Source organism: Drosophila arizonae, chromosome 3 (assembly GCF_054131065.1).
Source record: "Drosophila arizonae isolate 15081-1271.41 chromosome 3, UAZ_ARI_1.0, whole genome shotgun sequence".
NCBI classification, from domain to species: domain Eukaryota; kingdom Metazoa; phylum Arthropoda; class Insecta; order Diptera; family Drosophilidae; genus Drosophila; species Drosophila arizonae.
The window spans coordinates 23,674,308-23,697,183 of NC_142923.1; the positions used below are offsets into that span (position 1 = coordinate 23,674,308).

The 22,876-nt window shown below is 36.6% G+C and overlaps 1 protein-coding gene across 1 annotated transcript; it reads left to right on the top strand.

Annotated features, from left to right (window-relative positions):
* Window positions 1–847: 847 nt before the first annotated feature.
* Window positions 848–21,844, top strand: dsf (nuclear receptor dissatisfaction). Its single transcript, XM_018005008.2, has 5 exons — window positions 848–1,568; window positions 4,575–4,658; window positions 4,722–4,883; window positions 19,292–20,757; window positions 21,362–21,844. The coding sequence occupies exons 1-5, from the start codon at window positions 1,559–1,561 to the stop codon at window positions 21,842–21,844; spliced, it is 2,205 nt and encodes a 734-aa protein (XP_017860497.2). The 5' UTR covers window positions 848–1,558.
* The last annotated feature ends 1,032 nt before the right edge of the window (window positions 21,845–22,876 follow it).

The following is a 22,876-nucleotide window of genomic DNA, read 5'->3' on the forward strand; positions in this document are numbered from 1 at the left end:
ATGTAAATATTTGTATAAATAATTATTTGGAATAATAATATATAATTGAAATATATGTATTTCTAAACTTGTCCATCCAAGCTACACATCATATTTCCCCCACTTTATTCCATTCTTCAATTCACTCCACATTTGGGCTGTTCCCATATGCCCCAAAATTGTAGCGCCACTCACAGCTGAGATCCTGACTTTAGAACTAATAATCCGACAGCCTACAAGCGCAGGACGAACCAAAAATAAGACAAAAAGAATAAAAGGAAAAAAGTAGCAGAGGCAGAAGAGAAGCCAGCGAGGCATCAGCCCGAAGAGCAGCAGCAGCAGCAGCAGTCACGACAGCGACCTCTGCCGGCAAAGATATTTGCTGTGGCACAAATACAGAGGTACACAGTGGAAGAGGCCAGGCGCAAGCAGGACACATATATACAAAGAGCCAGGGAAAGAGAGAGCGAGAGAGAGCAAGACAACAGATGCCATTACCAATACACAGGCAAACGACGACGTCAACGTCAGCGACTCCAGCTACGACGACGACGATGTCGCCTCGTTCCGTCGCTAGCTTTTCATCATTCTTGACATTTTGTGGTGAATTGTCGAAAGCCACAGGATATGTCGCTGTGTGCGTGTGCGTGTGCATGTGCGTGTGAGTCTCTATGTGGGTGTGTGTGTGTGTGTGTGTGCAAAGAAAAAAAAGTTGGAAAATGGTGGACGGCAGGAAGTCTCCTCATTTGCTGTAATCGCATCAGGCGGCAGGCGCAGAAAAAAGGGCGTTTTCCGGTTGGCTGCCCGCCTCTGCCCGAGCCATGTCCTTTGCCGTTGCATACCCTTTGTGGCGCCCACTCTCGCAGGGGATGAAATGTAACATTTGGTAGCTTTTCGTAAATTTTCGACTTTTTCGTCGACGTTTTGGTTTTTCGCAACGCGCTGCGCTTTCCACATTTTCATTTTGCCTTTTCCTCATTCGGTTTCGGGCTTTTCCGTGCTGTGCTCTGTCCTGTCCTGTGCTGTGGCTTTGCCGTAGCATCGCACCGAGGGTGGGTGGGTGGCTGGGGTGGGTTTTCTTTCTTTTTCTTTTTTTTTTTTTTCTTTTTTTGTTGGCTGCCTTTGGCTTTGCTCTGCATCCTGTCAAATTGACTGCAAAAAAGGACCTCTCCTTTGGCAGCTTCACTTTCGTAATTGGCGGTCTGCTCTGCTCTGTTCTGCTCTGCTCTGCTCTGCTTTTGGCTGCGGCACCGGTTCAGCTTCAGCCACTGCTGGCTGCGCCATTCACAGTTGGTCCGTCAGCCGAAACGATCCGCATCCGCTCCGCAGCAGCTGCGTCGTCGTCGCCGTCGTTGTCGTCGTCCTTTGCGTCGTCGTCCTTTGCGTCGGCAAACGTAATCAACAATTTTTCGCGTGCGTTAGTCAAATTTTGATTTGTGATTTGTGATCTCCCAGTGCTAATTGTGCTCGAACTAAAAATTCACCAAATCCCAGTTAAATATTTCGTGTGATTAGCGCTGTCAACATAAACTTAACCACGCTGGATACTTTAGGGTTTAAATATTTCCACCAACGGAAAATGGGCACAGGTAAACATTGAAGAGCCACCCGTAACACCGACGGAATTTTCAGTGATTCAGCAAGCCGTCGCTATTTCGAAGCAATAGTAAACCGTTAATTATACGACAAAATATAAAATATATCAAAGAAATTACGATAGTATGTTTTTAAAATACACTGAAATACAAAAAAAAATTGATGATTAAATAAATATAATATAAATAATAAATTAATAAATCTTCATATGAAACAAAAATATACATTTGAATACAATAAAGAATTAAAATAAGTATAATTATTTGTACAAAAAAAATTAAAAATGGAAAAAATTGAATTAGCTATTAATTAATATAAATAATACATTATACACATATAAATAATATTTGTAATTATTTTATGAACGTGTCTAATATTCTTTCTTTTTGATGCTCTTATTTAAAATTATTATTATTTAAAATTATTAATTATTTACTTTTTGCACCTCTATGTGCTACTAAAGTAAACATTCGTGTTAATCTGAAGTTAAAAAAAAAAAAAATTTATTTAAATAATTATTCAAAGGAATTTATAATGTTGAGCTGCAATTTATAATGTTCATTGCTGATTTTTAAGATTACTTGAGGCATCATAGGAAATTATCAATTACATATTACAATATTTACTGCTTATTTAAATAAAAAATTAAACTAGAAATGTAATAATACTTTCCGTATTGTTAAAAGATTTTTACAAATCTTAATTGAAATTAAAACTGCATTTGATTTACTAAAATAAATATAGTTAAAAAAACAAAAAAAAAAAAAAAACAATCATTGTACCTTAATTCATATAATTTTAGAATTTTAAAAGTATATTACAAATATACAACAAATTATTTTTAGCATAATTGTTGTTTGATTTATTAAAAAAAAGTATAGTTCAAAATATAGTTAATAAAGAAAATTCATAAATATAAATTTAATAAATATATTACAAATATTTCATATAATTGCTGCAATTTTATTTTATTGACATTTTTTGAGAATTTTTGTTGTACTTGTGTTCTTTATATTATATATTTCATTATTATTGTTAATATGAGTATTAATATAAAAATATTTATTTCCATTGTGGCTGTTATTATCAGAAATGCAGTTTTAGTTCTATATAATCTTTATTATTATAAAAATTTATATTAATATTATTTATTATTATTCCTTTTTGTAAGTATTATTACAATTTTTTTATATATATCATCCATCTTAGTTGACATTTATATATATATTTTTAATTCATTCAATTTTAATTCATTTTATTTTTGCCTGAAATAGTCTTTGATTATAGCATCCTTGGTATTAATTATCCACTTATATTTTTCAATATTTATTAAAAAAAATAGCTTTTAATTGGTTTTAATAATTAAAATTTAAATAATAATCAAATCTGTTTTTATAATATTTACTTGAAAACAAAATTAGCTTTAAAATTATTTTAACTATAAAAAATCTGTACATTTCATTCAGATGCAACCGATGCTGAAGTTACTTCAGTTCAATTACTTCCATTTTGATTTGCCTAATTCGCTATTCCCACGCCCGAGCTGAACAAATCCCACGTTCGCCCACACCCACTGAGCTGAGTGGGGCATCCTTTTTAGCCTATGAAAACAATGCAGAGATTTCCATACCAGTCAAAAAGCATATTGTAGACCAGTGCAAACTTAGATATAACCCGCTCGCACGCATTATGCGAGAGTTGACGCAACTTGCTAAACTAACAAAAACGAGAGTGAGACTGAGAGAGGGGGAGAGGAAAAAATAGAGACGCCAATGCCACGGCATAAATAAACAAAAATATTTAAAATCAACAATAAAAAATTTTTAAAAAAGAAAACAAAAAAGCAAAAGGCAACAACTATATAGACTGCAGAGTGTGCCACCCCAAGGGGTCAGGGTCAGGGGTGAAGGACTCGAGACTGGGCACGCACAGCCACTCGAGAGGTGTTAACACGCAGCGGACAATTGGCGATGCGCAGGGTGTGAAAATTGGCAACACGCGTCGCAACCAGAGACCAGAGGCAACCCAGCCGCAGCCGGAAACCCAACCGACAGTTGACAATATGTCAAATGTCACAAAGGACAAAGGACCCCGCCGGGAAAAAAAACACAGAGCAGAGCAACAACAAACGCAAACGGCCGCGTTTTATTTTGACAAGTGTCCGAGTGTTCAACTTAATTTGTGAAGCGTGTGTGCCGCTCGCAAAAGGGCTAACATCATATAACTTGCATTATGTGCTAGCTTTGTGCAATTTTCACTTGCTAATCCGCGACACACACGCACACACCCACACACAGACTAATACACAGCCATACTCATGTGGCAGGCAAATAAAGGGCAGCCGTGCCGCAAAGTATGCAGCAACTTTTGTGCGTGCCACAGCGTGTTTACCTAACGTGGGCTTTGACGCCGGGCTTAGCTCCTAAATATAAGTTAAATATGCGGATATATTGCGACACGAGAACACTTAAATACACGGCTCAGTGTGCCCGCACAGTTTGTGGCATGCGAATGGAATGTTTCACAAGATCAGAAAATAGTTGCGACTTTATGAACAGCATGATAATATATGAAATACAGGATCGATTGAAGGAAATATATTGTTAATATTATATTTAACTATATTTTCTGGTATTAATAGTATTAGACTTTTTTTTACATTATATTTATTATATTTTATTATATCTTATCTTATCTTAACTTATAAGATATAAAATATAAAATATAAAATATAAAATATAAAATATAAAATAGAAAATATAAAATTTAAAATATAAAATATAACATATAAAATATAAAATATAACATATAAAATATAAAATATAAAATATAAAATATAAAATATAAAATATAAAATATAAAATATAAAATATAAAATATAAAATATAAAATATAAAATTTAAAATATAAACCATAAAATAGCTCTTTATATGTATATATTTAATAAATATCACATTTATATATAAAATTTAATTATTATAATTCATATCTATTCACAGCTGGCGATCGCCTGCTGGACATACCTTGCAAGGTGTGCGGCGATCGCAGCTCGGGCAAACATTATGGCATCTACAGTTGCGATGGTAAGTCTGAGCACTAGTATTCCATTTTAGCCCTTGCTCTATGGTTGATTGTCCGCTTTACAGGCTGCTCGGGCTTCTTCAAGCGCAGCATTCATCGCAATCGGATTTACACCTGCAAGGCAACAGGTGATCTCAAGGGTCGCTGTCCCGTGGACAAAACACATCGGAATCAGTGCCGCGCCTGCCGCCTAGCCAAGTGCTTTCAATCGGCCATGAATAAAGACGGTAAGTGCAAAGGGGCTTTGGGGGCTAGCCGCAAGTCTTTGTTTTGCTAGCCAAATTCATTTAATTATGCAACAAATTAGCCGGGCTTCCTACCCGGGCATAAATTACATTAAACTCAAAAACCAAAAATGCCGCAAGGCACATTTCTCTAGCTGGAGTCTGCACAGCTCACAGGCTGACATGGGAATGCTCCAAGTGCCTTTGCTCCTTTTGTTGTAGTTGTCATTAAGCTGATTATAAATTATGCGGAGCTCTCTCTCACACGGTCTACCCTTCTCTATCTGTCTATCTCTCTCACTTTCTCCATCAAGCAGAAGGCAGACAATTCAAATGACGGCACTTGATTTTTGAACAACGTTTTTTGGGTGTAGTGCATAAATTATGGAAGCGTGACTTTCATTTGCCAGCGAGTCAAGAGCACTGTGGGGTTTGCTTGTGAGTAGAGGTGATTTCAATTAGGCAGTAAAGTGTATGGGAAGGAGACACTGAATTTGATTCTAATCACAATATATGGCAGACTGAATATGTGATCAAAAATTACATGTTGAAAGCTAAACATATATTTTCTTTAAATATGTTTAGCTTTCAACAAGCTAGTCAAAATTCCAAATTTAAATTAGATTTTATTTTTGTATTATTTACATATATTTATATAATAGGGATCTCAGCTGAGGCAAAGAGATCTAGGTTTCAGTATTCAAATTACGCTTAGATCTCAACATTTAATATTTAAGAGATAGATAACTTTCAGAAATTCGAAAGTCCATAATTTATTATTTATTTCATAATTAGTAATTAATAATTATATTAGTTAGTCTTATAAATATTTTTACAAAAATGAACAAATTAATATTAATAATAACAATAAAGTACAAACAAATAAAATAAACAAAAGAATAAAAATAATAATAAATAATAATATAAATTGGCATAGCCTGCTAAATATTTGAAATGAATTGTTGAAATATACCAGAACTATATAATTTATTTAAATTTTAGCCTTAAAATGATGCATTAAGTTTTGACAACTAAATATATCCGCATTCTGTTTTTTCTAATTACTACAGAGTACATCACACTGCAAGATGTTAAATCTGAAAATCTGAAAAAATGTTCTTCAATTTATAGATTATATTCATTATTTTTGTATTTAATGGCCTTGCGATTCATAGATAAATAAAAATATAAAATTTTAATTTTTTTAATGAACTGTCCATAAAAATAAATAGAAATATTAGATAATTAATATTTCATGGGCTAAAAATATATAAATTAGGTATATATATATATATAGAATTTGTTCAGATAGACAAAACTATGAAGTATAAATAATATTTTAACCTTCTAAAAAACAAAGAGCAATGGAAATACATACTATTTATTAGTTTAGTTTTATAGTTATTTTGTTATTTTCTCACATAGACCAAAGCTGACTATAAATTAAATATGGAGTAATTTAATTAAGCAGCAAATGTTTGAGATTTAAACAAATGAAAGTCAACTAAAAATAGAAGATAGTCTGTAGTTCGTAGACTTAAATAATTTGGATTTCTGTTATAAATTTTAAAAGCCAGAGCACTTACCTATCCATGCCTAAACAAATCTCTCAGCTGCTTTTGCCTGCCTCTAAGCCTTTTCTACACGATTCTCTAAAAAACTCTCTACCTTTCTCCACTTCATACACTATTATTGTCCGACAATGGATACATGTAAATGAGTCTCACTTGAGTCACTAAATGATTTGCATATTACGAACATGCTCAACTTTATTTTGGCCATTTGCGATTGACCAAGCCCTACAGACCGCTTCCGCCCATTTATCAAACACCAAACACAAATTGAATAGAACCCAAACTGAAGCGAGAAACGAACAACAACTCAATGCAACAATGCTAGCTTTAAAGCTCTTAAGCCAACATTAAATGTAGCATAAAAACACATGACAACGTCGGCAATGAAAGCAATTCACAAACATCTATGGCTATATCTATGGCTCTATGGCTATGGCTATGGCTACAATTTACCATTTAGCAACAATCATTGATGGGTTCACTGCACAGTACAACAACAACAACAACAATAGCAGCATCAGTAGCAGCAGCAGCCGAGGGGGACGAACAGCGTGAGAATTGTTGCAGATTTTCTCACACGCAATTCGCCTTTGGGTGGGAGTGTCGATTGACAATGTGCACTTAATAGCGGATTACATGCATTATCCCAACGCTGAAAATGCGACTAAAATGTATTGACAATCAAATGATGATACCAAACTCAGACGTCAGACGCCAGAGGTCGGACATCAGGCACCCAGACCTTAGGACCTTAGACGTCAAATGCGAAATATCTGGCTCAGTTTCGAGTCACATGCCCAGAAGATTGTTTTTCCTATTGAATCGAGTAGGGTAGTGGTTAAGACACGCCTTACGGCTTACGCCCGTTCAACTTTCCTGGCCAAAAGAAGGCAGGCTAGGTGACAACAATAGCACAACGGGCAAAAGCACAACAAACAAAAAAAAAAAAAAAATCGAAAAAGGTGGAAGCAAAAATAGACAAACAGTTCGAAAAGCCAAAGATTAGATACACTTATATCTGAAACTTTATAAAGAGTATATATTCCTAAGGATACAATCCAAAAAAAATTAAAATTAATGTTTTATTTATTTATTTATTATTATTATTATTATTGTTATTATTATTATTATTATTGTTATTATTATTATTATTATTATTATTATTATTAATATTATATGATTATTATATATTATGATATATTTATGATATATTTGGGAAAATGGATGAAAAAAAAAACCTTGAAATGCGAAATATTATTATTATATATTAGGGCTTCTACTTTGCAATATATAATAAATAATATTATTGATAAATTAATATAAAAATATATAAGAACTATTATTATTTAAATTAAAACATAATATTCATCACATGTTTGTTTTTTGTTTTGCTTTTCTTTTTTTAAGTATATAATTTATAACAATTATTGTATAATAATAAAAATTAATTCTGAATATTTATTTATATTAATATTAAAGATATATATTTGGTTTCTTATTAAACAAGCTTATAATTATTTGATATACTAAAAATGAATATTTCATATTTAATATTTATATATATTATGGGAAATCAGGACTTTGCAATAATGGCTTTGTATGCAATAAGGAGAAGGAGGTGTGGCAGACACCTTGAAGTAAATTTAGCCTCTGCCCGTCTGTTTGTCTGACCGTCGTTCCAGACGGATTGCTTAAATTGTATATAGAGGCCTAAAACTTTGGTTTTTATTTTTGTTTTTATAAGTATTATATATATTTATTATTATTTAGTTTTAGTAGCCAAAAAATTATGGGATTTATTCACTGTTTTTGAAAAAATTGCATATTAATCATATTAAATGAAAATATACAAACCGATAACAATTTTTTTTCCCTACCTGATTAATTTGTTTCCATATCAAGATTTTGTTCAGGCAAGTCGAGTTTTTTGCTCAAGAGCTATATGTAATTTAAATAATATCAAATCAAATAGTTGAACGATAGTCTTTAAGCAAATCCGTTAAAGATAACTTTAATCTTTACATTAAAAACAAAACCTTGAGATAATATGTTTGATTGATAATGTTTGATGTTTGATTTAAAGTTAGTAAACTACGAGAAATAAGTTAATACAAACAATTGAAATCACATGTTCATCATCTCCCACTGTCTTGCCACATGCTGTCTGGCCAAGTCTACTGAACTCGATTTCTGGTAGAGCATCTGAATGCTGTGTTCCCGGACCCGGACATGTGTTTCTACTTTTTCCTTGTGCATTTTCTTAGTTTGCCGCTAGAAAGCCTCATGTTAGCTGCCTTTTTGGGGTTTTTCTTGGCTGGTTGCCATACATAAACAATAAACACACACCCACACACACACGCTAACACTCAGACATAAGCTGACTGTAACAGCGCAGCCCTTCGCACAGACAAAGTGCTTTTGTTGTTTAGAGCAAAAAGCAAAAAAGCCACAAAAATCGTTCAAGGCACGTTTGTGTTACATTTTTCGACCCAACATAAGAGTAGTTGCTCCTCCACAGAGCCATACTATAAGCCACGCCCCCTGCACTGCTGCTTGTGCTTCTGGCTCTTCTATGGCATTTCTGGTGCTGGCCATGTGGTTAGCCATTTTTAGTTGGTTTCCATTTTGTTTGTGTTCCGGGGCGATGTTATTTTAGTCTGATTTCTCGATGTTGTCCATAAAGTTAATTAGAAAAGCTGTCAGTGCTGTAAAATAGTGTTGCACAGCAGTAGATCAAGAAAAACTTGAATAACACTTGTTTATCTCTGGCTGTCTCGCTCTCTCTCTCTATCTCTTTCCATCTCTTTTGCTCACTCTCTCACAGAGATAAGTTATGATGGGAAAATATGACAAACAGCGCACATTTTCATTTTCATTTTACTTTATCTTACTCTCTATCTCTATCTCTCTCCCTCCCCCTCCTCCTCCCGCTGCCTGTCTTATAAATGTTGGCCGCTTTGTATGCTAATATTTGAAAAAAAGGCGACACGGCGAGAGCTTCCCTTAACAAATTATGTTGCCACTTGTCACATTTAATGGTATTTGCATTTGTATACCAACAAATGGGTGTCAGGCATCATCATCACGCATAGTGATGATGCTCTCTTCTATCTCTCTCGCTTTCTCGCACGCTCTCTCTGCCTTAGATTCCTATTTCTTTACAAATATTTACGCGGCATTTTAAGCGGATTTTTCATTTTGAGTGATTTGTGTCGCTTTTCCTAATCCCATCCGCATCATGGGGGGAAAAAAAAGCGCCAGCAATAAAATGTCCTTTTGCGGGTCGTCCACTTACTGCGTGGGTGTGGGGCGGGCGTGTGGGGGCGTGTGCGTGTGCATATTTAAGTCTTCATATTTGCCGGCTGCGTGATGAGCCGAAAAGTGAGCTCTAATGGCTCTGGCATTTGAGAAATGTGGGAAGTATGATATATACGATATGAACCAGTGTATATATATATTATATAACAAGCTTAAATTCAAATTATAGCAATTTTATTTACTCAATCTACTGCATAAACCTAAATGTTAAAAATACCCCTATAGATGCATAGATTTGATAGATTTAAACTTAAAGCTCTAGCCAATTAGAATCTAGATTTTAGAAACAGAGATTGGTTAATATTAGCTAAGGTTTTTCAGAAACTGACTGTGTAACTTGAAATAGTCCACTTACGTCATAAGAATTCGTTAGAATTCCTCTTTTTGATACAAATAAATATATCAAAGCAAAGTAACAAAATAATTAAAGTTGAAAATATAAAGGCGTATTACTTTTTCCACATCTTTAAATATACATTTTTTTTTAATCAAAAAAAAATTAAATAAAAAAAAATATATAATATAAAAAAAACTTTTTGATTTTACCAAGATATTTTTTTTGTTATTTTGTGAGAGAGACTTTAATAGGAAAAGACTTGTAATTCATTCTCATCACGTAAAATTATTTTATATGTAAGTATATTCTTGCTCTAGTTTATAAACTTCCATGAACAAAAACTACAAAATATACATACATAATATTTATTATTGACAGATTTATAATTGATAATTAAATTAAATATTTTGAAACACACAAATATCTCAATATCAATTTTGAATCCTTGCGAGAACCGCACAAGTGCTTGTCCTGTTCTTGCTTTGCTGCCTTAAAAGTCGTTGCTCTATGCCAAATCCGTGATCGTTAAAATTTACTTTGAGTTTATCTAGGCAATTGAATTGTAACTTTAGCACTTTCCGCAAATTGAAAAGTTCACAAAGCCAATGGCAAACAGAATGCTTAACGCAAATGCCTTACAACTCTGGCCAAGCAGCAGATGCAGAATACACAAGATAAGCAACAGCAGCAACAGCAACAACAACAACAACAACAAATAGACACAAAAGCCTGCTACAAGTTCAGTCAAGTGCAAATTTAATGAAAAAGGGAACTGTAAATGGAAAATGTTCACACTTTATAGTTCTTTGGCTCCATCTTCTACGTCTGCTTCTTCTGCTTCCATCTTCTTCTTCTTCTGCTGCCTATAGAGTATACATTTTGCAGCATACTTCTCGGGGCAGTTAAGCCCTTTTGTCAACAGTCTGAAACGCTGTAACTGACACGCCGTATTGTCAATCGTCTGCGTTTGCGGTCATAGCAAATGAAGTTGCGCTTGTTTATGTCTATATCTATATAAATGGATGTAGGCATGTGCATATATACGTATATATATAGTCGACTTTTTGGCGACTAATTTCATGACCACATTTATACGTATTGATTTTGTGTTGATGTATATATATATATATATATATATGTATATGCCTACATATATATTTATATATATATGTGTATATATACACATATATAAATATATATACATATTGCATGCTTGTAGCTTTTAAGCTGCCCGCTTCGCACGCATTGCGTCCGCCATATTACGTATACGCACTGCATTTACACATGACTGCAGGCCATGCCATACACAAAGCAACCCCTCACACACACACACACACACACACACGGCCATTCGTCTGTTTACATGCGAACTGCAGTGCTGCTCTTAATTGACATTATAGCCTACTACTTTATGTGCATACACTTTTGATAGGCAGTGTGCGACATGTAAATGCGCCTGGCTTGCATGTGTCACACACTCACACCAAACAGAAGTGTGCATGTGTGTGTTTTGGTGTGTCTGTGTCTGTGTCTGTGTGTGAATGACAAAAGTGTCAGTGTCAACATTAAAAGCGGATTTAAAATCACTCACTCACTAGGCCCTGACGACAGAGTCAGAGCATGAAAGCCTTTCGGCTCCCCCTCCCCCCGCCCTCACATACAGCTCAACCATGCAGCTGACGAATTGTAAAAATGGAGCGAGGCAATGGCAAACGACAAACGGCAGCAAAACTTGTTGTTAAATATTCGAAATGGGCTAAAGTTAAAGGTTATGCATAAACAAATAAGTAAATCATAAGCCGAAAAACTTTATATGCATTTTACTCTACGAAAATAAAGCCGAAAATTATTAAATCGAATTTCATGCATATATTTATCGAAAATATTTTATAGAGCAACACAATTAAAATTAAATTCCATAAAAATGTAATATTAATACAAAATACATATCAAATAAATAATAATAACAATTTTCATAATACATAAAAAAATATATAAAATAATATTGGTCTCCTATAAAAATGAAAATAATGATAACATCAATAGTCAAGCAGGATGAAACTAATTTCCTTAGTTGTAAGGTCTGATGCTAATAGATGATGATAATAGATGATACTTATTATTGGATTCTAGTATAATTTACATTACAAACTTATTTTAGTTGGAAGTCATTATTGATTTTAAAAATTTTGTATAACTGAGTTTTAGTGTATATAAGGAATGTTGCATTAATTATACATACATACATATCAAGTTATACTATATTATACGATTATACGATTATTAACAAGACGGTTCTCTGTGGAGGAATTTCCAGAGAATTCCAATTCGATTCTCTCAACTACTAAAACGCCTTTGTCTTGCTGCTCTTACCTAACCGTAACTAGTAGTAGCTGTGGAAGAGAACAGCGTACCATAAGAGCATCGTGTTCTAAAAATTTAATTGTTCATCCATATGGAGTTTATATTAAGAACTATTATTATGTATTACGGGATTCGACTTTTAAAATGTCATTCTTAAATGAAATAGAAATTTTTACTAATGCAACATATCGAGTATTCTGAGATCATGTAGATGGGGAGATATATAAACGAAAGGAAAAAAGATACAGTAGTATCAACTCGGCTCTTACTTTTTATCAAAGAGAATAACGCCTTCTAGTCTTTGCAAAGCAAAGCAATCTTCCACCTGTGTAGACCATATCAAATCTTAAGTAGATTTCGTTCAATCCGTGAAATTTGACAGCTGTTTCACTCGCATATAAAACTAATACTATGCCCATACAGATATAGGGCAAGTTCTTATCATTTATCGCAAGTGGAAAGCAATTGGAACGTAATTTGTCACTCGACTGGGTGAGGCGCCACCCCCCGAGTCGAGTACTGCTTGAGCTGACATAAACAATGGGCATTATGGACTATTATGCACTTTACAGTTGCCAAGCCAAAGGCGATGCTCATCTCTGCAGTCCAGCCCCTGGCTGAACGAGGGGGTGCGTCGACACATACACACACACACACACACACACACACCCCGTCTCATACCATCGCCAACCGCATCGAATCACTTCAAGTGTGTTTTTTTCTAATTTCACGGTTTTTTTTTTTTTTTTTTTTTTGTATTTCATTTTAGTGCTACGTTTAGCCATGTTGCCTTATTTACTTTTCATTTGCCTGCCAAACAATCGTATTTTTATTTTTATTATCTGCAAAGCTATAAGATAGCAAATACTCTATGCTATATATGTATATATACATATATTGGTAACACACTCATTATGAGGCTTTGCGCTTTTCAGCTTACCAACAGCAGCAGCAGCAGTCCAGGCTCTTGAACCAACCCCCTCCCCCTGCCCCTCCCCCTCATCATTGTGGGCTGCCAGTTGATGATCATTCATTGGGATTTTTGCGTGTCTCGGTCGTGAAGTCGGCAAGCGCTCGACTCTGAGAATTTAGCAGCTGCTACACTTCACCTCACTCACTCACTCTCTCTGCAGCTGCCCATCTCTCTCACTCACTCTCTCTCACTCTGTGTCTGTCCCTTTCTGTGCCACTTATCATTAATTTTTCTACCGCATTTCTCTGTCTGGCATTCTGACATTTTTGCCTTCACCCAGAGCTCTGGCGCTCTGGCGCTCTGGCCTCGTCCCTGTTTTGACATAATTGTTTTTGCTTGAATGCTTTTCCACTTCCGTAACTCCCTCGCCTGACCGCCCATCCGCCCGTCCGCCCTAATTAATTGATTAGCTTCAGCAAATCGGTCAATATGTTCTCGGCGTTTCTTTTACACGCCGTTTTTATTGCTCTACGCTTCGAGGTCGCGTAATGAGTTGCTAATTAGATTTGTAGATAGCATTTCCTTTTTTTTTTTTTTTTGTCTTTCAGTTTCTCTTCAGGTTGCCCTGAGAGTTTGGGCAGGTGTTGACCGAGCTGGCAAAAATGCCAAGTCAAACGTAACCACACATTTATTGCAACAGTTTTAGTGGCAATTTTTATAAATAAATGCAAATATGTATTTGAATAAAAAATAATCTCCTAAAATAAGTTTTATTAAATTTTTTTCTTTTTTAATCTGCCGCAAATTATTAATTTACATCTACACTATAATATTAAATAAATTTTTTAATTTTAAATCAACAAATTAATAGCGAATTTCAAGAATTTTAGCAGTTTCTAGATTCACTTAAAGCTCTGAGAGTTTCTATGTAATATTATATTTAAATTAGTTTTGTGATTCTCACGTACAGGGAATCTTATTGGGATGTTATCGTTATATCTAGTATAAAATATAAATATTCTAGCCGCAGGCTCCAGCAGTCAGTGCTTAATTTTCAGTATGATTTTATATTAACTATAACGACTAACAAATAAACAAATATTTAATCATAATTACTTAACTTTAATTTTTTAATGCAAAATCTCAGGGAATCTTAAACAATAATAAACTAATATTGTAAGCTAATAAAAATTGTATGAAATATTAAGTAAATAAACAACAAGCATTGTTAAGCTACCGAGATATTATTTGACGCTTAAATTAATTCAAAGAAATTTTGGAAATTGGATATTCAGTTTATTGCACTTAATCAGTTTCCTCAATTTGTTTTAAACATGGCTTTGGCAGTCGTTTATTGAACTATTATATTTGCTCACGATCGATTTAGTCGATTATCGAGCAGATAGCAAGAAAAGCAACGTATGAGCCGAATTAATTGTAAATCTCTCTCTAATGGACAAGTCTCTTCAATTCTTTGCAATTGTAATGAGAAGAAGATTTAAAACAACTTACGCTGAGTGCATGAAATGTCGACGATATGACAAACGATTAAAAAATCACTTGCGAATGAGCTCTGAGACTATATAGAGAAGGTATATGCGGGATATCAATTTCTCTACTACCAAACATACCACAAAATGTTTTTATATTTTATAACATATAAAATTAAAAGTATACATATGTGTATTAATGTTTAATGTGTAGTTTTATATAGTAAATATATATTTTTAAAATTATATTATTGATATTTATGGGAAAAAAAGACACATATAAATATATATAAAAAAAATTTATTGCTGCTTAGACTCAATCAAATTATCAATATACTTTTCGGCATATAAAATTTAAAAAATAAAATAAAAATAATAATAAAAAAAAAGATATATATATATATATATATAATTTAATCATATATATATATATAAATATTTTTTTTATTTTTTAAATTTTATATGCTGAAAAGTATATTGATAATTTGATTGAGTTTAAGCAGCAAAATTTTATTTTTTTATTTTTATGTAATATCACTATAGTTTTTGTAGTACTCTACGAAGTCTCCCATTAGTTTATTTCGCGCATGTTATATATTATTTATTTTTATAATTTGAATAAATCTTTTTATTAATAAACTATTATTATTTTAGAAATATTTTTTTAAATAATTAATTAATTTTCCTCCACTGCAATGCACCATTTCAAACAAGCTTTTTACATAAAGAATATATTTTTATGTATAGCTTAAAATATAATTAATCATGCTCCGCCTCCAATTCCAATACACACCTCCGGCTCCCTCACACTTCGTTTAATATTCAGCCAATGACCTTTGCGGCGGCATCTTTGACATCTTTGACATCGGCCCGCATTGCTGCAAGCAAAGTAGGAAAATCGCCTCCAGTTGATTTGCCGCTGTGCCGAGGCAGGCGGCTGAACACGACTTTTGCATTTTGCATCCATAACTTTGCCAGCAATCAAATCAGCTAGCTAGCGGGAGCTACCAATCTTCTTCTTCCACTTCCACTTTTTCTTCTTCTTGGTTAAATTTTTGTACCAACTTTAAGGGCGTTGAAACAAAATGGCGCCGCTTCAAGTTAGAAAAAGCTGGAAAAGTGCTGTGGGGACTGAGCCCGATTGAGGGGGGTGTCATAAAAAGCGCAGCAAAAGAAAAATCACAAAAAAAAACGCAATTTTAATTTCTGCTTATGCCCCTAATTTTTTGCCTTTTTCACACGTTTCTTTGTTTGAGCAGCAGCAAACTTCGGAGCAAGCACGAAGGCGTCGCGTGCCAAAGGGTTAACAATTTGGCCAAGAGTTTTCCGGTCGCAGGGGGCTCACTTGCCCAAGTCGAAAGGGGAACTTTTTATTTTTGATGCAGACCGCAGTTTTTAAGAGTCTGCCGGGGCGCTGAGAATAAAAAAACAAGTAAGAAAGCTCTAGTCGAGACTGCTCGACTACGAGATCCCCTGAACCCTTGGAGTGCTAGCTATTTCAATAATTTTTCGCGTCTTTCAGCTTACACAAGAAACACACACACATACACAAACACATACACATACAAGCACCCACGCATAAACACGCATGGGCTGCAGTCTGCGCTTACTATGAGAACTTAATTGTTTAATAACTTTTTTTGTGGACGTACGATCTTCATGAAACTTTCAGATTATGATTATAACATGAACATGCATGTAATTGCCAAAGCACAAGTCTCTAGTATTTGAAATACGCGTTTTACAAAAGTGAGGGTGAGGGGGTGAATTTAGAGGTGGGGGGTAAATTTTAACAAAAACCGAAATTGTATAAATTGCATATAAGCATACATTCAAAATTTGAAGACTCTAGCAAAAAAGGTGTAGAAGATATAATTTTATAACTGTTTTTCGATAAGGTTTTTCATCGATAAAAAAAGATCGGGATGAGTTATCGAATTTTAATGATAAACTCGATATCCGCGCTGTAATTACGAACATTTTACAAAAAATTTGAAGTCTCTAGCTCTTATATCTTCGGAAATCGACGCGTTCAAACATACGGACAGACGGACAGACGGACAGACGGACAGACGGACAGACAGACGGACAGGGCCAAATCAACTCAGCTCGTCACCCTGATCAAGAATATATATACTTTGTGGGGTCTGCCACGCCTCCTTCTGCCTGTTACATACATTTCAACAAAACCATTATACCCTGATTTCCCATTTTCAATGGGTTCAGGGTATAAAAAAAATCGCTGTCGCAAGTTTCGCCAGATGCCGCTTAACCCGCAGCGTAAAAATTTGATGAGTTTGGCATTTTCTTTAATTGAAATTTGTGATCTTTTGAAAGCTTTGCCGCGACCTGAAAGCCGGAGCGCGGTAGCTGTAGCTAGTAGTTTTCAAGTGCCACAGGGGCCGTCAACTGGCTGCAGTCACTTCAGCACACACACACACACATGCAGAGAGAGAGAGTCGCTCACACATGCGATTAGCTGCGGATTAAAATGTCACCCCTTTTGCGCTGCGTCACGCACAAGATACAAGATACAAACGCGCACGCTATAGATACATATAATTACAAACAAATAAAAGTCATGACAGCAACCCACACAGACAGAAAGAGAAAGAAAGAGGGAGAGAACCATGTGTGTGTGTGTGTGTGTGTTGGTCCAGGTCCAGGCTTGGGGCATATGCAACAGTTCACACGACCTGGCTGCCACTACTAAAGGACTAACATCGGGTATCTCTCTGTCTCTGCCTCTCCCTCTCCCACTCCCCCACCCGCTCTCTCTGATTCGCATTTTAATAATCGGTTTATTATGCCTGTGTGTATGTGCTTAGCTGCTTATAAAGAGCCAAGTGTTGTTTGCTATTTGCCTATGCGGAGCCCAGCCCGCCCCGCCCACACTTCAAAGCGCTGGCAAAGTTTTCTGCCGGGCAACAAAGGAAAAAGTAACAGAAGAAAGCCACTCAAAGTATCTCTGAAATTAACTTTATTTATTTAACTACTTAAAAGCAGATTAACGCAATTACACACTTGAACTGATTTTATGTAAAACAGTTGAGCAAACGGAAACGCAAAACGGAAACGAAAACGGAAACGGAACAAACAAAAGCGTAGTCAGATCCAGGATAAATGTAAATGCCGCAAAAAATACAAAATAAAAAGCCAAATCAGCGGAAAATCCATTGAAAACTGAGACAGTTGAGATACATTCAAATACAAGGGAAATGCGTGTAATCAAATCTTATCAATTCAGCCACATTTGCGTTTTCCGGCTTACATTTTTCCTTAGATATTTCGCAATGGAATTTGGTACACACCAATCTTGACATTAGATTATTTTTAGTCATTGAAAATATATAAATATAATAAATATAATAAAATAAATTATAATTATAAAATATATAAACTTGAGCATTAATTAAACAGGCCCAAAAAAAAATATATATATATATAAATATAAATAAAATGAAAGTTTTCTAAATACATATTATGTGGAGGATATGAGACATTATTTAATATATTAACATATTATATTTATTAGTTTAATTATTATATTATTAATTTTCCAAAATTATTTTGTTTTTATTTTTATTGTTTTCTTATGAATATATTTGTTAATACAAGAGAAATTCTATTTTTGTTGAACCGTATTTTCCTTATCCGTAATATTCTGTTTATATTAGGAACAGTTTGATGTGAATATGAAACGTGTGGGATATATTTAAAATTAAATAAAAATAAAATATTAAAAAAATAATAAAATTCAAAAATAAAATATATAATATAAAAAAATATTTAATATAATTTTTTTTAAAAGGTTTACTATTTGCACTGTGCCCTCAAGAATAAATATTAAATAATATATGTAAATAAGGTATATGTTATGAATACAATATACATACATATGCATATAAAGCATCCCTGGACAATATTTCAACATCCCTGATAATTGATCCTTACCTACAGAGTGTTATGTTTTACACTCATTAGTTTAATATAATAAACGTTAAAAAATAACAAAATTTGTCAAAATTTTTAATCTAATATAATAAATAATACATAATACAACATTTTTAAGATTAAAACAGTCAATTTGAGTTTCTACTTTATATACGCAAATATCATTACGGTTCAACTTTAATAAGCAACCCCTCAAATTTTCTAGCTCTCAACCAATCTCTAAAATTAATCCCAAAAAATTTCTTATTGTTGGCATTAAAACGTATAACAAAACATAAAACATAAACAAATCAAAATTATATGTCAATGCTAATTAGTTTATCTCTCAGACAATTGAAATAGGTTTAAGACTAGACCGAAACCTATTCAACTCATACCAGATTAGATCAACTCATATCATATAATCATTTCAGTATCAGCATTCCCAATCTCACTCCAAATTTTCCGTTCACATTTTGCAGCGGTTCAACATGAGCGCGGTCCCCGCAAGCCGAAGCTACATCCGCAGCTTCATCACCATCATCATCACGCTGCAGCTGCAGCGGCTGCTCACCATGCGGCCGCCGCCCACGCCCACCACCACCACCACCATCACCATCACGCCCATGCGGCGGCGGCTCATCATGCGGCGGCCGCTGCAGCCGCCGCTGCCGGACTGCATCATCACCACGGCAGCCATATGCCCGTGTCGCTGGTGACCAATGTCTCCGCGTCGTTCAACTATACGCAGCACATCTCGACCCACGCACCGCCGGGCGGCTTCCATTTGCCCACAGGTGCGAGCCAGGGCGGTGCTCCGGCCCTGCCCCACCAAGGGCAGCCGAGCCATGGCGCCCAGTCGGCCGGATCACATGCGACGGCCTTTCATCATCCGGCCCATGGGCATGCGCTGGCTCCGCATGCAGCTCTGCAGAATGGCGGTGGTGGCAGCGGTGCACTCGGTGGTGCAGCTGGCGGTGCGTCCAGCGTCGCCATGACCTTCCCACCCCACTTGCTGCATCACAATCTGATCGCCGAGGCGGCCAGCAAGTTGCCCGGCATCACGGCGGCAACGGCTACGGCTGTGGCTGCTGTTGTCTCCACCACGCCGTATGGCCACCACCCGGCCAGCTCGTCAGCCATCGCAGCGAATCACAGCAGCAACAACAACAACAACAACTACTCGTCGCCCTCGCCCAGCAACTCCATACAGTCCATCTCGAGCATTGGCTCGCGCAGCGGCGCCGGCGGCGCTGACGGCGCTGCCAGCCTGAGCCTGGGCAGCGAGAGTCCGCGCGTCAATGTGGAAACGGAGACGCCGTCGCCGTCGGCATCGCCGCCGCTGAGCGCTGGCAGCGTTTCGCCAGCGCCCACGTTGACCGATTCGCAGAGCTTGGCCGCATCCAGCGCATCGCCGCATCCGGCACAGAGCTCGACGCACTGCCTCAGCGACAACTCGCATCAGACGAACAATCCGGCAACGCCGCCCACAAATGCTGCGCTGCTCATGCACAGCATTCATGTCAACAACAACAATAACAACAACAATAGCAACAACAATAACAATAACAGCAACAACAACAACAACAATCTGAGCAACAATAAACAGCTTAGCTACACATCCGGCTCACCCACGCCCACCACGCCCACACCTCCGCCCGCGGCGCTGGCAACAGCGCGCTCCAGCAGCGCCTGCCAAGGCTCGAACGGTTTCCTGGAACTGCTGCTCAGTCCGGACAAGTGCCAGGAGCTCATCCAGTATCAGGTGCAGCACAATGCGCTGCTCTTTCCGCCGCCGCTGCCCCAGCAGCTGCTCGACTCGCGCCTGCTCTCCTGGGAGATGCTGCAGGAGACGACGGCTCGCCTGCTCTTCATGGCCGTGCGCTGGGTCAAGTGTCTGATGCCCTTCCAGACATTGTCCAAGAACGATCAGCATTTGCTGCTGCAGGTGAGCTGCATAACTAACTAGAGTTGAAGAGATTTTGGTCTTGAGATTGCGCATTAACTTCATTCTCAAATTTTCACTTAGTGAACTCAAATTCACTTGCGCTGAAACTTTCATTTCCACCTGGCGAGGTGAATTTTTCTTTTATTTGAAATTCCATTTTCACAGCTCCGAGAAAATTTATGACGATTTCTGAATTCCATTAAAAACAGTCGATGGAATAATAAAAAAATAAATAATAACTAAGCTAGCAGGCAACCTCTGATAAGAATTTCAGATGAGGAGGTAGAAGCAGTGGCGCAGCGAGGGGGGTTTGTGAGTAGGAAATGTGTTTAAAATGAATGGACGATTTTGTTTCTTCCCCTTTAAAAATGGGAAATCTGGCTATATTAGTGATCTAAAACCAAGCCGAATCTATAAACTATATGTATATATTCCTGATCAGAATGAGAAGCTGAGTTGATCTAGCCAGGTTCGTCTGTCCATATGATAGCTAAACATAGCTCTTACAATTGGATAATATTACTATAGCACTATAACTTCTATAACTACTACTGTGACAAATTGACTTACCGCCATCTCAATCCTTCTCAACTCTCCCAATTAGGAATCCTGGAAGGAGCTCTTCCTGCTCAATCTCGCTCAATGGACCATTCCCTTGGACTTGACGCCCATACTGGAATCGCCGCTCATCAAGGAGCGCGTGCTGCAGGATGAGGCGACCCAAATGGAAATGAAGACCATACAGGAGATCCTCTGTCGCTTCCGTCAGATAACGCCCGATGGCAGCGAAGTGGGCTGCATGAAGGCCATTGCACTGTTCGCCCCCGAGACCGCCGGCCTGTGCGATGTGCAGCCGGTGGAGATGCTGCAGGATCAGGCGCAGTGCATACTCTCCGACCATGTGCGACTGCGTTATCCGCGCCAGGCCACACGCTTCGGTCGGCTGCTGTTGCTGCTGCCCTCGCTCCGCACGATACGAGCGGCGACCATTGAGGCGCTCTTCTTCAAGGAGACTATCGGCAACGTGCCGATAGCACGACTTCTGCGCGATATGTACACCATGGAGCCGGCGCAGGTGGACAAGTAGATGATGACTCGCTAGACTGGCTACCTAGCTGGCTGACTGTCTGTCTGGCTGGCCGGCCATTCGTTGTGAATTGGGCGTGGCGTGCTTCCAAATGTAATCAAAATCGATGCGGCAACAATTTTTGTCACTTGCAAAAATATTTTTGCTCCAACTAAACTAGAAAAAGAAAAATTATAAAAAAAGAAGAAAATATATATAAAAAGAATGAAAAAATGGAAACGAAACGTTGATAAAAAAGAAAAGTAAAAAAATTGCGACTGCAGCTGCGACAGTTCACAGCGCGTACAGCGCTCTTGTAATAGATACATTGCCACGCCCCTCCGGGCGCCTCTGGCTGCTTTCACGTTGATTTATAGCTCTGTTCGCGAGTTATTCGCTACTTTTCGTTTATTTTCATTTTTGTGGCCCTCTCTATCACTCTCGTTCTCTCTTTCGCGCTGCTTTCTAACATTTTATTTTTTTCGCTCTGCACTTTATTTATCTTTCATTCGACGTTTTGTCGTCGCTTTTCTAAAAATTGCTCATGTTATTTCAGTTGGCTGGCAAGCAAAACCCACCTGCAAGCCAGCCACCCACACAAACTCCACGCCGCCCCACCCCCACTTCCAGAGCACCCTTGACCTGCTGCAACAGTCAATTGCCACCCAACTCCCACTGCTGATTTTTTCCGTTCACCATTTACCCTTTTTGCACATTGGCTTTTTTAACAGAGAGTCTTTTCACTATATAGAGAGTCTTAGGCATTTAGCAGAGCCTGCGGCAAAACTGTTAATAACAAGCTTGGCTTTATATTAACATCTTACTTTTTGCAGAGCTTCTGTGAATGCACATAACAGTATCGAAGCAGCAGCTGTGACAGCCCAAGCTAAACCTTTAAAGAGAGTCCTATACGAATACTTAACTGATTTCTCAACTGTTATTTTAACATATTTCTATTTCACTTTCTTGGAAGAGCTTTTAAAAAAGTCTTATACAAATATATAACATGTATGTTAATTTAGCATTTATGTTTTTCGTAATTTTTTTTATAAG

Bases quoted from the DNA above. Each gene is read 5' to 3' on its own strand.
- dsf (XM_018005008.2), top strand. The intron at 4,659-4,721 runs GTAAGTCTGAGC...TCCGCTTTACAG, and splicing joins TGGCATCTACAGTTGCGATG to GCTGCTCGGGCTTCTTCAAG. The intron at 20,758-21,361 runs GTGAGCTGCATA...TCTCCCAATTAG, and splicing joins ATCAGCATTTGCTGCTGCAG to GAATCCTGGAAGGAGCTCTT.